Source organism: Lepidochelys kempii, chromosome 1 (assembly GCF_965140265.1).
Source record: "Lepidochelys kempii isolate rLepKem1 chromosome 1, rLepKem1.hap2, whole genome shotgun sequence".
Taxonomy (NCBI): domain Eukaryota; kingdom Metazoa; phylum Chordata; order Testudines; family Cheloniidae; genus Lepidochelys; species Lepidochelys kempii.
The window spans coordinates 198,706,719-198,719,373 of record NC_133256.1 but is presented as its reverse complement, the minus strand read 5'-3'; the positions used below and the strand labels follow the sequence as shown (position 1 = coordinate 198,719,373).

Genomic DNA, 12,655 nt, shown 5'->3' with positions numbered 1-12,655 from the left:
TGAGTAAGGTCTTGGTGCTGTCTTGACTCAGCTAAAAAATGGACAGGAGTCACTATTGCATTTGCCTCCAGAGCCCTGACTGATTCTGAAAAATCTGATTCTGCCATTGCGAAAGAAGTTCTGGCATGTTTCTGGGCAGTAAGACACTTCAGAACTTACTTATGGGGTGGTGGGAGATTTATCTTAAGATCTGATCATAAACCTTTTTCACCTTTATTCATCACATGAGGTTCTGGAAAAGCAACTCCAAGAATTGCCAAATGGGTCACCAAACTAAAGGACTTTGATTTGCTGACAGTGTATCTTCCAGGAGTCAAAAACACCACTGCAGATTCTGTCTTGCCTGCTCATATCTTACCATGAGGGTGCAATAGAGAAAGATGATGAAGAGATTGTCCTTGCACAAATCTCTGCTACAACTCAATCTCAGAGTGGGTAACAGCCATGAGAGAAGACAAGGTAGTTCAGGGCTGTGATGGGGTTGCTGTACTCACCGCCGGATGGCGCCATTTTGTGGCTGTCCTGGAGATTAGCTCAGTCAGGCCGATGCCCCTCCCAGCAATTACACCCTGTCCGTTTCTCCTCTGCAGCCTCCCTCTCACTTCCAGGAGCTGCAGCGTCCTCTTTGTGACTCAGCCCTCTGGCTAGATGACTACTGTGGTTTCCCCTTCTAGGCGCTGGAGTGTATCAATGTTCCTGCTCTCCAGCAGTCTTCCGCTTCATTAGCTCACGGTGCCACTCCTGCAGTGGGGAAACCTGGGCCCACCCTTTACTTCAGGTTCCGGCTCAGGGACCCTCTACACAACAGCCAAGATCAGTTCCCTGCACCTTGCTGCCTTTCCCTGAGCCGCTTCCATACCTCCTGGCCTGCCCCCATTCTCTGGGTTTGCCAGTCTCTTCACTCCCTCCTCCCAGGGAGTAACCCGAGGCTACCTGCCTCTGTAGCCGCAGCCACATCTGTCTTCTCCCAGAAGTGACTGCACATATCTCCCTGCTAATTCCCTATCTTCTGTAGAAGCCTTGCCTCTCTCTCACAAGTGAGCTTCTCTCTGTTAGCTGCCTCCAACCCAAAGCTCCCCTTTTGAACCTAATTAGCTGATTGGGCCCACCTGACCTAATGCAACTCTTGCAGTTTCAGTGTGGGGAGCACACCCCATCACAAGGACCTAAAGACTTACATAGTCAATGGATGGTCTTACATGACAATGACACCAGAACACTCGGAGCTATATATAGACATGTATCACGTGAGCTGTCCTTTGTAAATGAATGGGTTTTGAGAATTGACCATCTTGTTGTGCCTACACTTGTGAGACAACGATTAATTGACCTGGCAGATGGAGGACATATGGGGATGAGTCTAACCAAAAGACAACTGCGATAAGACTTCTGGTGGCCAGGGATGGACAAGCAAGTTGAGGAAATAATCAAGACTTGCACGGCTTGTGCTAGAAGTGATAAGTCACAGAAAACCTTCAGCCTCCTTCTCACACCAGTTCATTATCCCAATTGTCCATGAGAGAAACTGGCTCCTGACCTAATGGGGAGCATTTGAAGGTCAGCCTGTTACACAGAGGTTTGTCCTAGTATGGTAAACTATTATTCAGATTGGCCAGAAATTACATTCACTGGAAAGGTTACAGCTGAAATAGTAAATAAGTTAACGTCATGAGTTTTTGCCCAAGAAGGATTTCCCAAGGAATTGGTAACTGACAATGGAATGCAAATAACTTCTGCTGAAATGCAACACTACCTCATTTACAATGGTATCAAACACAAAACATTTTCTTTATACTATCCAAGAGCTAGTGGTCTACTTGAGAGAATGAACAGACTGGTGAAAGAAAGTTTGCAACTTACTAGTTTTCAAGTGAGACCAGGGAAAGAAGCTTTACATGAAACACTGTTTGCTTATGGGACCACTCCACATTCAACACCAGGAGCATTACCCTTTGAACTGTTAAGAGGACACAAGGCTGGTAAATGACTTACTACCTGTCAGGGGCTTACATGTTCTCCTTTTTTCAACCAAACCTTCTGATGAAACAATTTGTGAATGTGTTAAGAACAAACAGGAGAAATATAAGCAGTGTGTGTATTGTAAGGTGCTAAACCTCACAAATTTGAAATTGGAGCTCTTATTTGTGTGAAGCTGTCATACAAAGACAAAAAAGAACGTTCAAGATATTCCTTTCCTTTGCAGATAATAGAAATGTGAGAAGATTCTGCTGGATTAATAAATCAAAAGAAATAGAACACTTCAAGACTGTCCGCAGTTCATCAGCCAGCAGCTGAAGAAGAGAATGCTGATTTCCACCTTGGACCAGAGAATGCTGATGACACCAATAATAATGATGGACAATTTATAGTAGTAGGAATTGCTCCACTACCCGGTCTTGTTCCTGCCTCTCTGGGTATTAGGAGAAGTGTGAGACAAAGGAGACTGCCTGAAAGATTGGAAGACTTTGTTACTGGACTCAAGTGATGGTCTGGAAGTGACTGAAGTTTTACAATGGTTATTCTAAAGGGGAAAGGTGTGTTGCATCTAGTTAGATGCAGATAGCTATCCCAGTGTGTGTTTCTAAATTTCTTACTAGCTGGCTCCTGTAGCTTTGAGTTCAGGAATTACAATTCCCAGGATGCAGCAGGGGAGAGGGAGGATTGAGGGGAGAAGGAAAGGAAGAGAGTGAGGGGAATAAATCTGACCTTTACTGTTATCACGCTTCCACAGCCTTTCTCAAAAGGGTTCAGGTACTAAACAGCCACAGCTCATGGCTAAAACACAACTTCTCACCTTACTTCATGAACCCTACCTATTCTTAGCCATTATTGGGAATTCCACTGTCTTTGAAACCTTGCAAGGGGCTTCTGCCATTTCCCGTGGAAGAGTATTCTACGATCTAGTGGATCTCATCATTAAGAAGATGTTATTGATACTTTTTGCTTTTTTTTTTTTAAGGCAATATAAAGCTCAGTACTTGGACAACTTCTCAAATCTCATTGGGAAGAAGTATAAAAAGGCCGTTTTCAGGCAGTATGAAGATTCCAACTTCAATAAGCGTCTGGAGACTCCCCGGCCCAAGGAAATGGGAATTCTGGGCCCTGTTATCAGAGCTCAGGTTAGAGACACAATCAAGGTAAGTGGCAAGGGCCAAATACAAAGACTGTATGTACTGTGGTGTAACTTCCTGTAAATGCAAAATAACTTACTGTAAACAAGAAAGAGCTTGTGTTGTATTCTTTGTCAAAGAAGCTGTAATGATACAAAGAGTGGCCATATTTGAAGGTATGAGCACAAGGGGACAGAGTTAAGATTAAGTTTGCAATCTTATCTCTGCCATCCCTGACTTTGAGTGCTGGGTTTATCAATCTAAACTTTGCATTGACACTTGCTTTTTGTAAAGAATATTTAGAATAGTTGGTCCAAACCCTCAACTCCAAACACACCTGAACTTTGGGGAAGTTCGGATCTGTGTCTGAACTTTAGGAACCCATAATCTCTACCTCTTACTGTTTAGCTGTCTCAGACAGGGGTACTCACCCTTGAAAGCTGAAGAGCCACTTTGATTGAAGTCATCAAATGAAGCTAGAGAGCTACACGGTGCTGACAGCATGATGTTGAGATGTTATGCTGTATAATAATGGCGTGTCCCCTGGACTTGCCGCCATCGCAGATTGATACATCCCAAAGCCGCACAATCCTTAAATGCCATGATGATTTTGTGGCTCTGGAATTGAATTCAGTGCAATGTTTCTTCTCTCTCCATCTGGCTCTATCCTCGAGCATTTCTCTTCCCTCTCCGTCCTCCTTGGCTCCTAGAAGCTGGGAAAGGGATGGGAAAGTCTGTATCAGTAAAAACAACGAGGAGTCTGTGTGGCACCTTAGAGACTAACCAATTTATTTGGGTATAAGCTTTCATGGGATATAACCCTCTTCATCAGACACATGGAGTGGAAAATATACAGCACATGAAAAGATGGGAGTTGCCTTACCCCCCACTTGGTAAGGCAACTCCCATCTTTTCATGTGCTGTATATTTATACCTGCTTACTGTATTTTCCACTCCATGCATCTGATGAAGTGGGGTTTATCCCACAAAAGCTTATGCCCAAATAAATTGGTTAGTCTCTAAGGTGCCACACAGACTCCTCGTTGTTTTTACGGAATCCCCGTGATTCCAGTCCATGGCTAGCACTCTCCATGGCTTCGTGTGCCTGGCCGTGTGGGAAGTGCTCCTGAGGATGGCATTCTCATCAGCCGCCTGAGACCAGGCAGCACAGGAGGAATCCCAATCAGTGCGGTCCACAAATGTTCATGTTGCAGTAGAGCTTCTGGTTTAATATCCCCAGATTTTTCTTTTAAGGAGCGTTTCTTCCCCTGAGCACTTTCAGTGCTGAAATCATGCAAGTTTCGCTCTCCCTGGGATTTACCCAGACCAGGATTCACTGAATGCTGAACTCAAACTTTCTGCATCTCCATATCTACGTAGATTGTGTTCAGAAATATGGCCAGTCGACCCTACAGCATTTACCTTCATGGAGTAACGCTTTCAAAAGATGCAGAAGGAGCCACTGACCCCCTGGATTCCACAGGTCAGAAACTGTTCACATTTGCACAATATTGAAAGTCTTACTTTGTGTAGAGTCTCTCTTTGCCTTTAGGAGGTCATGTAACTGATTAGGGCATAGGAGTGGGAGTCCTGGGTTCTGTTCCCAGCTCTGCGCTGACGTGCTGTGTGATTTTGGGAAAGTTGCGTCTCGTCTCTTCGTGCCTCAGTTTTCCCCATCTGTAAAATGGGGATTATGATAAGTGCCCACTTTTGTAAAGTGCTTTGAGATCTACAGATGAAAAATCAAATGTAAATATGCTAAGCAGCACTATTATTTAAAAAATGCCTGCGTGGACGTGGTCCTCAACTTCAATGAGCTCATGTCAGTTTACACCAGCCAAGGGTCTCGCTGACGTAACATAAGAACGGCCATACTGGGTCAGACCAAAGGTCCATCTGGCTTCATATCCTGTCTGACAATGGCCGGTACCAGATGCTTCAGAGGGAATGAACAGAATAGGGCAATTTCCAGTGATCCAACCCCTGTCATACAGTCCCAGCTTCTGGTAGTTGGAGCATGGGGTTGGGTCCCTGACCATTTTGGCTAATCGCCATCGATGGACCTGTCCTCCATATTCTTATCTAATTATTTTTTGAACCCAGTTCTACTTCTGCCCTCGCAACGTCCCCTGACAATGGGTTCCACAGGTTGACTGTGGGTTGGGCAAAGAAGTACTTCCCTACTTTTGTTTTAAACCTGCCGCCTATTAATTTCATCGGGTGACTGTTAGTTCTTGTGTTATGTGAAGGGATAACTAACAGGTCCCAATTCACTTTCTCCCCACCAGTCATGGTTTTATCATATCTCTGTCATATTCCCCCCGCCACTTAGTTGTCCCTTTTCTAAGCTGAGCAGTCCCCGTCTTTTTAATCTTGGCTCGTACGGAAGCTGTTCCATTCCCCTGATCATTTGTTGCCCTTCTCTGCACCTTTTCCAATTCTGAGATATCTTTTTTGAGACAAGGTGACCAGAACTGCACTGTTCAATGTGTGGGCGTATCATGGATTTATATAGTGGCAGTATGATATTTTCTGTTTTAATATCTATCCCTTTCCTAATGGTTCCTAACATTCTGTTTGCTTTTTTGACTGTTGCTGCACATGGAGCAGATATTTTCAGAGAACTATCCATGTTGACTCCTAGATCTTTCTGTTGTGGAAACAGCTCATTTAGACCCCATCATTTTGTATATATAGTTGGGATTATTTTTTTCCAATGTGCGTTATTTTGTATTTATCAACACTGAATTTCATCTGCCATTTTGGTGCCCAGTCACCCAGTTTAGTGAGATCCCTTAATGACGATTCACAGTCAGTTTTGTATTTAACTGTCTTGAGTACTTTTGTATAGCTGCAAATTTTGCCACCTCTCTGTTCACCCTCTTTTCCAGATCATTTATGAATAAGTTGAACAACACATTTCCCAATACAGATCCGTGCGGGAACCTGCTATTTACCTTTCTCTGCTGTGAAAACTGACCCTCTATTCCTACCCTGTATTTCCTATCTTTTAATTAGTTATGGATCTAGGAGAGGACCTTCCCTCTTATCCCATGACTGCTTACTTTGCCTTTGGTTAGGGATTTGTCAGAGACTTTCTGAAAGTCCAAGTACTATATCTTCATAGTCTTTGCATGGCTAAATAGTAATGGAGAAGAAATATTAGGAAATATTAAGAGGCATAGCTAAGGGAAAAAGAGAGAGAAATGTTTTCTGCTGTGATCTGAAATGAAATGGGGCTGAGAGATACAGAAAGAGCAGCAGGAAAAGTCATCAACAGTGGTAAGACTGTGTATCCGCAATCTTGGATAGTGAGGTTGCTAGTGCTGGGCAAGCAAATGAGAGACTACACAGAAGTTAAGGGCTATGAAATAATCTGTAGCCAGCCCATGGAAGGCTTTAAAGAAGGAAGAGGGGACACTTTATTTCCTGATTCCTGTAAGGAATGGGGGAGTCAGTGGATTTGTTCAAGGACCGGAGAGATGTGACTGCACATCGTTATATGAGTCAGACAGCAAGCAGCATTCCCAGTGGTTTGCAGTCAAGCTGGAAGGGCGTATCAAGTGGGGTCTGGTTCTGTTCAATGTCTTCATCAGTGATTTAGAAAACGGCAGAGAGAGTAAATTTATAAAGTTTGTGGATGATACGAAGCTGGGAGGGGTTGCAAGTGCTTTAGAGGATAGGATTAAAATTCAAAATGGTCTGGACAAACTGGAGAAATGGTTTGAAGTAATTAGGATGAAATTCAATAAGGGCAAATGCAAAGTACTCCACTTAGAATGGAACAATCACTTGAACACATACAAAATGGGAAATGACTGCTTAGGAAGGAGTATGGTGCAAAGGTGATACACTGTGACCCCCAGATTAAAGCTAAATATGAGTCAACATTGTAACACTGTTGCAAAAGAAAGCAAACATCATTCTGGCATGTATTAGCAAGAGTGTTGTAAGCAAAACTCAAGAAGTAATTCTGCTCTACTCTGCACTGATTTGGCCTCAACTGGAGTATTGTGTCTAGTTCTGGGCACCACATTTCAGAAAAAATGTGGACAAACCGGAGAAAGTTCAGAGAAGAGCGAAAAAAAGAAAAAAGATTAAAGGTCTAGAAAATATGAGCTCTGAGAGAAGATTGAAAAAATTGGGTTTTAGTCTGCAGAAGACTGAGGGGGAACGTAAGTTTTAAGTACATAAAAGGTTGTTACAAGGAGGAGGGAGGTAATTTGTTCTCCTTAACCCCTGAGGCTAAAACAAGAAGTAATGGGCTTAAATTGCAGCAAGGGAGGTTTAGGTTGGACATTAGGAAAAGCTTCTGAACTGTCAGGGTGGTTAAGCACTGGAATAAATTGCCTAAGGAGGTTGAGGAATCTCCTTAATTGGAGATTTTTAAGAGCAGGTTAGATAAACACCTGTCCGGGATGGTCTAGATATTTCTTAGTCCGGCCATGAGTGCAGGGACCTCTCAAGATCCTTTCCAGTCCTTTGATTCTATTTCTGCAGCATTAACTTCAACTGATTAGATGCTGTTTTATGGGTGATTGTTTGGTAAAGGAAGAATGTAGTGAGTAGCAGGCTTGTTATAGAAATAGAATGGAGCTGGTTTTAGCCACGACGTAGGCTAGAGCCAAGGCAATTCCTTCTGAATCTGCCTTCCCACCAGTGTGCAGTTCACTGTTACAATTAAAATGTAGAATTTTCTGCCTCAGATATGAACAGTCCTTGTTCAATAATTTTTTTGTCCTTCTGTTGTGCCTTTCATCCATGGATCTCAAAAGCGATTTACACCCATCATTCATTTAGCTTTATGACAAGTCTCTAACGTAAGTGGTATAATTCCCGTATAGCACATGGGACCTTCGCAGACAGAAAACACAGTGACAACACGTTTTGCATTCTGCAGTGGACACAGAGCATGTCTCCAGGCTGTGCTAGAGCTTTGGACGGTCCAAGGCTGTAACTTAATAACGGAGCATAGTTAAGCTCCTTTCTGCACTGCAAACAGGAACTCTGTTGTAAGCCACATGGGACAACCATGCTATATCTAGGTCCCTGTACTCAGTTGTTTTTGAAGTGTAGACCTGCCCAAAGTACATATTGGACTTCAAGTGCCTGAAGGTGCACTGACTTCATCGGAGCTATGCCAATTTACACCAGCCAGGAATCTGGCTCTAAGTTTGTAACTCCTATTTTATTTCTCCTTCAGACAACAGCACCCTGAGTAAAGCAGTTCAACCTGGGGAAACCTACACGTATAAATGGAGCGTCGTGGACACCGATCAGCCCACTGCACAGGATGCCCAGTGTCTAACGAGATTATATCACAGTGCTGTAGATGTAACCAGGGATATAGCCTCTGGACTGATTGGCCCACTTCTGATTTGTAAAGGTGAAGCACTGGACAAGAGGGGTGTGCAGGTATGAACATTTTCTGCAACCTCTGAGAGACAGAGAGAGAGAGAGAGGCGCCTGTCCGTGTGTGTTGTTTGAACTACAGGGGAATTTGGTTTCATTGATTGTTCCCTTAGAGAAAAGGCCTCTGGAACTGAACTGGGATCAGATCACTAGGCTTCTTCAGAAGTCAGTCAAATAACCTGTAGAATGTAATGGGGTATGAGATCCTTTGGATAAATTCTTTGAACCACCCTACAGAACTCACTAGTTGGGACATTAAATTCTATAGGGTGAGTCAGACAACCTAAAATAAGGGGATAGTTTTGTATTAAATTCTATAGGACTTTTCTATAAGGGCTGCTTGCAGTGATAGTTTTTAGCTGCATGCTGGCATATGTGGCCCCAGATTTAGAGTGCTCGCTGGGACTTTCAGTTAGAAAGATCAGGCTGCTAGTGATTTCTTTCATTGTGCTTTGTTTGCCAAGACAAGAAATTGCAAAATCCTGATTCTAGACACCACCCTAAACTTCCCCAAAGTTTGATGATCTGCAGGGAGAAAGGGAGGAAGTTCTGACCCCAGTCTCTGATAGCTTCTGACCCCAGTCTATCACAGGTTTAACCTAGGTCTGGCAACCCCAAACTTTGGGGATCCAGAAGCATTGCAAGGGGGTTGCTGGGAGAGTTCTTCTTCCACTTCCCCTCCATGGGGCCAAAGGAAGGAATCTACTTTGACTGTGGCTCAGACACCACGCAGAAGTGAATGGAAGCAGTGACTTCAGCCCCTGCACATACAGCAACAAGTGGGCCACTAGGGGGAGCCCAGCTCATAGCAGCCATGCTAGTAGCTGGTCCAGTGTCACCCAGTGAGTCAGTTGCAGAGGTAGGAATGGAACGCTGGAGTCCGGAACCCTAGTCCCTTTCTCTAACCACTGGACTGTGCTTCTGTTCACTTGAATGGAAATGTTGCCTCTGGAGGGATGGCGAGATTAGGCCCTTAATATACCCCACTATGTATCCGTTAGCTGCTTGCAAAACTTACCCTGCCATGTCTGCTGTCTTTCAGAACAAGGCGGATGCAGAGCAGCAGGCCGTGTTTGCCGTGTTTGATGAAAACAAGAGTTGGTACTTAGAGGATAACATCAAGGAGTACTGCAACAACCCCTCCAGCGTTAAAAGGGATGATCCCAAGTTCTACAGGTCTAACGTGATGCACAGTGAGTGGGAAACTAGGCCCAAGTTTGCAAAAGCTTGTGTGAGCGCAAGTACCCAGATGGGTGCTTATTCTGAGGTGCAAGGCAGGCATGGGGATTTCCCAAGTGGCAGAAACTGGCCCCTGAGATTGTGCTGAAAGCACAAATGAGCAGAGTTCTGCTCTGGCTTCAAGGATCTGCTATTTCCAGAATTTCATAGGGCATGGTTCGGGCAACTTAGGCACAAACAAGCTCATCATGAGCCGGGCAAATGTAAACCGAGAAGGGGAAGTGTCAGTGGTCTCAGCAACCCTGCATGGGCTTCTGGGCCACCAACTGCAGTCCACTGAGGCAGCACCCGGAGGTGGGGGGTGGAGGTATCAGTGACTGTGGGAGATAGAGAGAGGTAGAGTACCTGGGTGGGGGGGAGCGGGGGCCTGGTAAATGTTTGTGTAGAGCCTCGCAGAGGGGAATGGATACTGGCGGTGAGTGGTTAGAGTGGGCAGGGGCTGGCAGGCTTCCTGGGGTGGTGACCAGGAACAATCTGTGATGCTGCACCTGTTTGCCCTGGGGTGGATGGGGGAAGGAATCAGGAGGGAAGTAAAGGGAAGGATGTTGGGAAGACTCCAGAAGTCAGCCAAGCAGCTGCATGCCTCGTACTGCATGCTTTTGGGTTTGGAGCAAGCTGCAGCTATTAGCATGGCACTAAGCAATTTGTAAGTGTTAATGAGTCTGTTAATTTGACAGTGGGGAGGGGGGCACAGCTGCACAGCCGTGTGGGGGCCCTCAGTGCATGTAGTTCCTAGAAGCTGCCTCCTCAGGGCCACAGCACAGGGGAATCAGGAGAGAGCATGTGGTCCAGTAACACACAGGATAGCAGCGCAGCCAGAGAAACTGCTGATGCAACACTAGCCTCTTGGGTTTCCTCCAGTGTTTGACTCTAGCTTGTGAATCTGAGCATGTGTCCTGAAGGCATATGCCCTCCCACAATAGCTGGTGACAGTGATGGCACAAACCCTGGGAGCCCATTTCTCACCCTCCCCAGTGTACCCGGCCCAGGTACAGTGAGTAATGCAGAACCCAAAAGTGAAAAGTAAACACAAGTGAAATTGACTCAGAGTCTATTTTCAGGGCTAGCTAGCTGAGAGAAATGTACAAAATAAACAATTTAAAAAATATATATTTGAATTCTTTCACCCTGAATCCAATATAGGGTGACTAGGAACAGAGGTAAGGACATTTTATTTTAATATGTGATTTTTTTAACCTAATGGTGTCCCTTCAGATGAAGGTGTCTGGATTGCAGCCCAATTTCATCAGAGTGCCAATAACCTTTCTGTCTGGATACACAGGTGTGTCAGTTCCATCCCTGATGTCACTCCATTGAAAGCATGAATTTGGCTTACCGTCTTGCATGCTGGTGAGGCTTTATGGTGCTGTAACAGCATATCTTATGCTTTGTTTTAGCAATAAATGGCTACATGTCTGACAGCACTGAAATCCTGGGATTTTGCCATGACGAAATTGTGCAGTGGCATGTCTCCAGTATTGGCACCCAGGATGAGGTAGTGTCCGTACGCCTTTCTGGTCACACTTTTTTGTCTCGAGGGAAGTATGAAGATGTACTGAATCTTTTCCCCATGAGTGGAGAATCGGTCACTGTAGAAATGGACAACGCTGGTAAGTGGCAGAACTGCTGTGCTTGTTTCATGATCTGCTAAGAGATTTTGTTTCTAGAGTCCATAAGGACTCATAAAAATAGAAAAGCTTTGTATAAAGTGCATACAAAATTTCGGCCCATCTACATCTTTCCCTAGATTACAGCAAGAGTGGTTGATACACATGGGGTATGTGTATGCTGGCAGCACATGACACAGCAGTGCTGTTGCATGTGCTATACTTACTGATGATTCTGTTTTGCTTTTGAGCACTCCCCAAAAAAGTCCTTACTGTGGCTCTAGTTGTATATCTGTCATTTGAGGCACAGTATTGAAGTTCTCTGTCAAAATCTATAGAAACGGAAAAATGTCCACATCTAAACCAGCAGGCCAAATCCTAAAAGCCATACATTGGGGCCCTGTTCACCCTTCTGCATTCAGAAAGGAACGTCCTGACAGTGTCCCTTTTCCAGAGCAAAAGCAGCTTTTCCCTCTTACTTTGGCAGCAGAGGAAACACATGGTGTAGGGACCCCTGCGTCTGCTCTATTCTACTGTAGGATATGTAGCTTTCCACTGGTGTTAACCACCCTGCGCTGGTTAAAATGGGCTTATGGCCAAATTGTACTGGTGTTACTGAGAAAAATGGCTGCATCACATGTCAGGATCTGGCCCACCAGTCATTTAGGAGCGAACGAATGTTGGAACGATCAGACTGGATCAAACTAGTGGTCCATCTAGTTCTAGTATCCTGTCTCTGAGAGTAACCACTATCAGATGCTTCACATAAAGGTGGAAGAAATCCCACGGTGTGGACAATTTTGGAATACCCTGACTATAATGGAAGATTCTTCCTAATCCCAGTGGTTGGCTGATGCCTTGAAGAAGAAGGGTTTAGATCCCTTAATTTTTTATCCTATTTAAAGTACCTGTGAATGTTCTCCTTGTCCATGTAAATGGCTAGTTCTTTGGATCCTACTAACTTCTGGGTCTAGCGATACCTTCTGGCAGTGAGTTCCACAGGCTAATTATGTATTATGGTTTTTTTTTTAAAAGGAGAAATGTTTACTTGAAGCTGGAAACCTCCCTCAGACTTTACAGAAATCTCCAAAGTTGTACTTTTGTACTTCTCCATCATTATTGTTTGGTTTTAGTATGTGATCACCTCCTTCCCTCCCTAGACCTTCTTTTCCAGTTCTTGTAAAATGTGCTCATTTTTGCTGACTTTGGAAATAATGTAAGGAAAGCAATGCAATTCTGTCACTTAAAATATAGAGGCGGTAGAAAATTACACCTGGCATCTTTTTC

At 44.4% G+C, this 12,655-nt stretch overlaps 1 protein-coding gene across 1 annotated transcript in view; it reads left to right on the top strand.

Moving 5' to 3' along the window:
- F5 (coagulation factor V) overlaps positions 1–12,655 on the top strand; it is a 65,920-nt gene that overhangs the window by 22,242 nt on the left and 31,023 nt on the right. Inside the window, exons 8-12 of the mRNA XM_073308245.1 lie at positions 2,960–3,137; positions 4,491–4,593; positions 8,314–8,525; positions 9,565–9,715; positions 11,159–11,371. Coding sequence (XP_073164346.1) covers positions 2,960–3,137; positions 4,491–4,593; positions 8,314–8,525; positions 9,565–9,715; positions 11,159–11,371 — 857 coding nt within the window. The remainder of the gene's footprint in view (positions 1–2,959; positions 3,138–4,490; positions 4,594–8,313; positions 8,526–9,564; positions 9,716–11,158; positions 11,372–12,655) is intronic.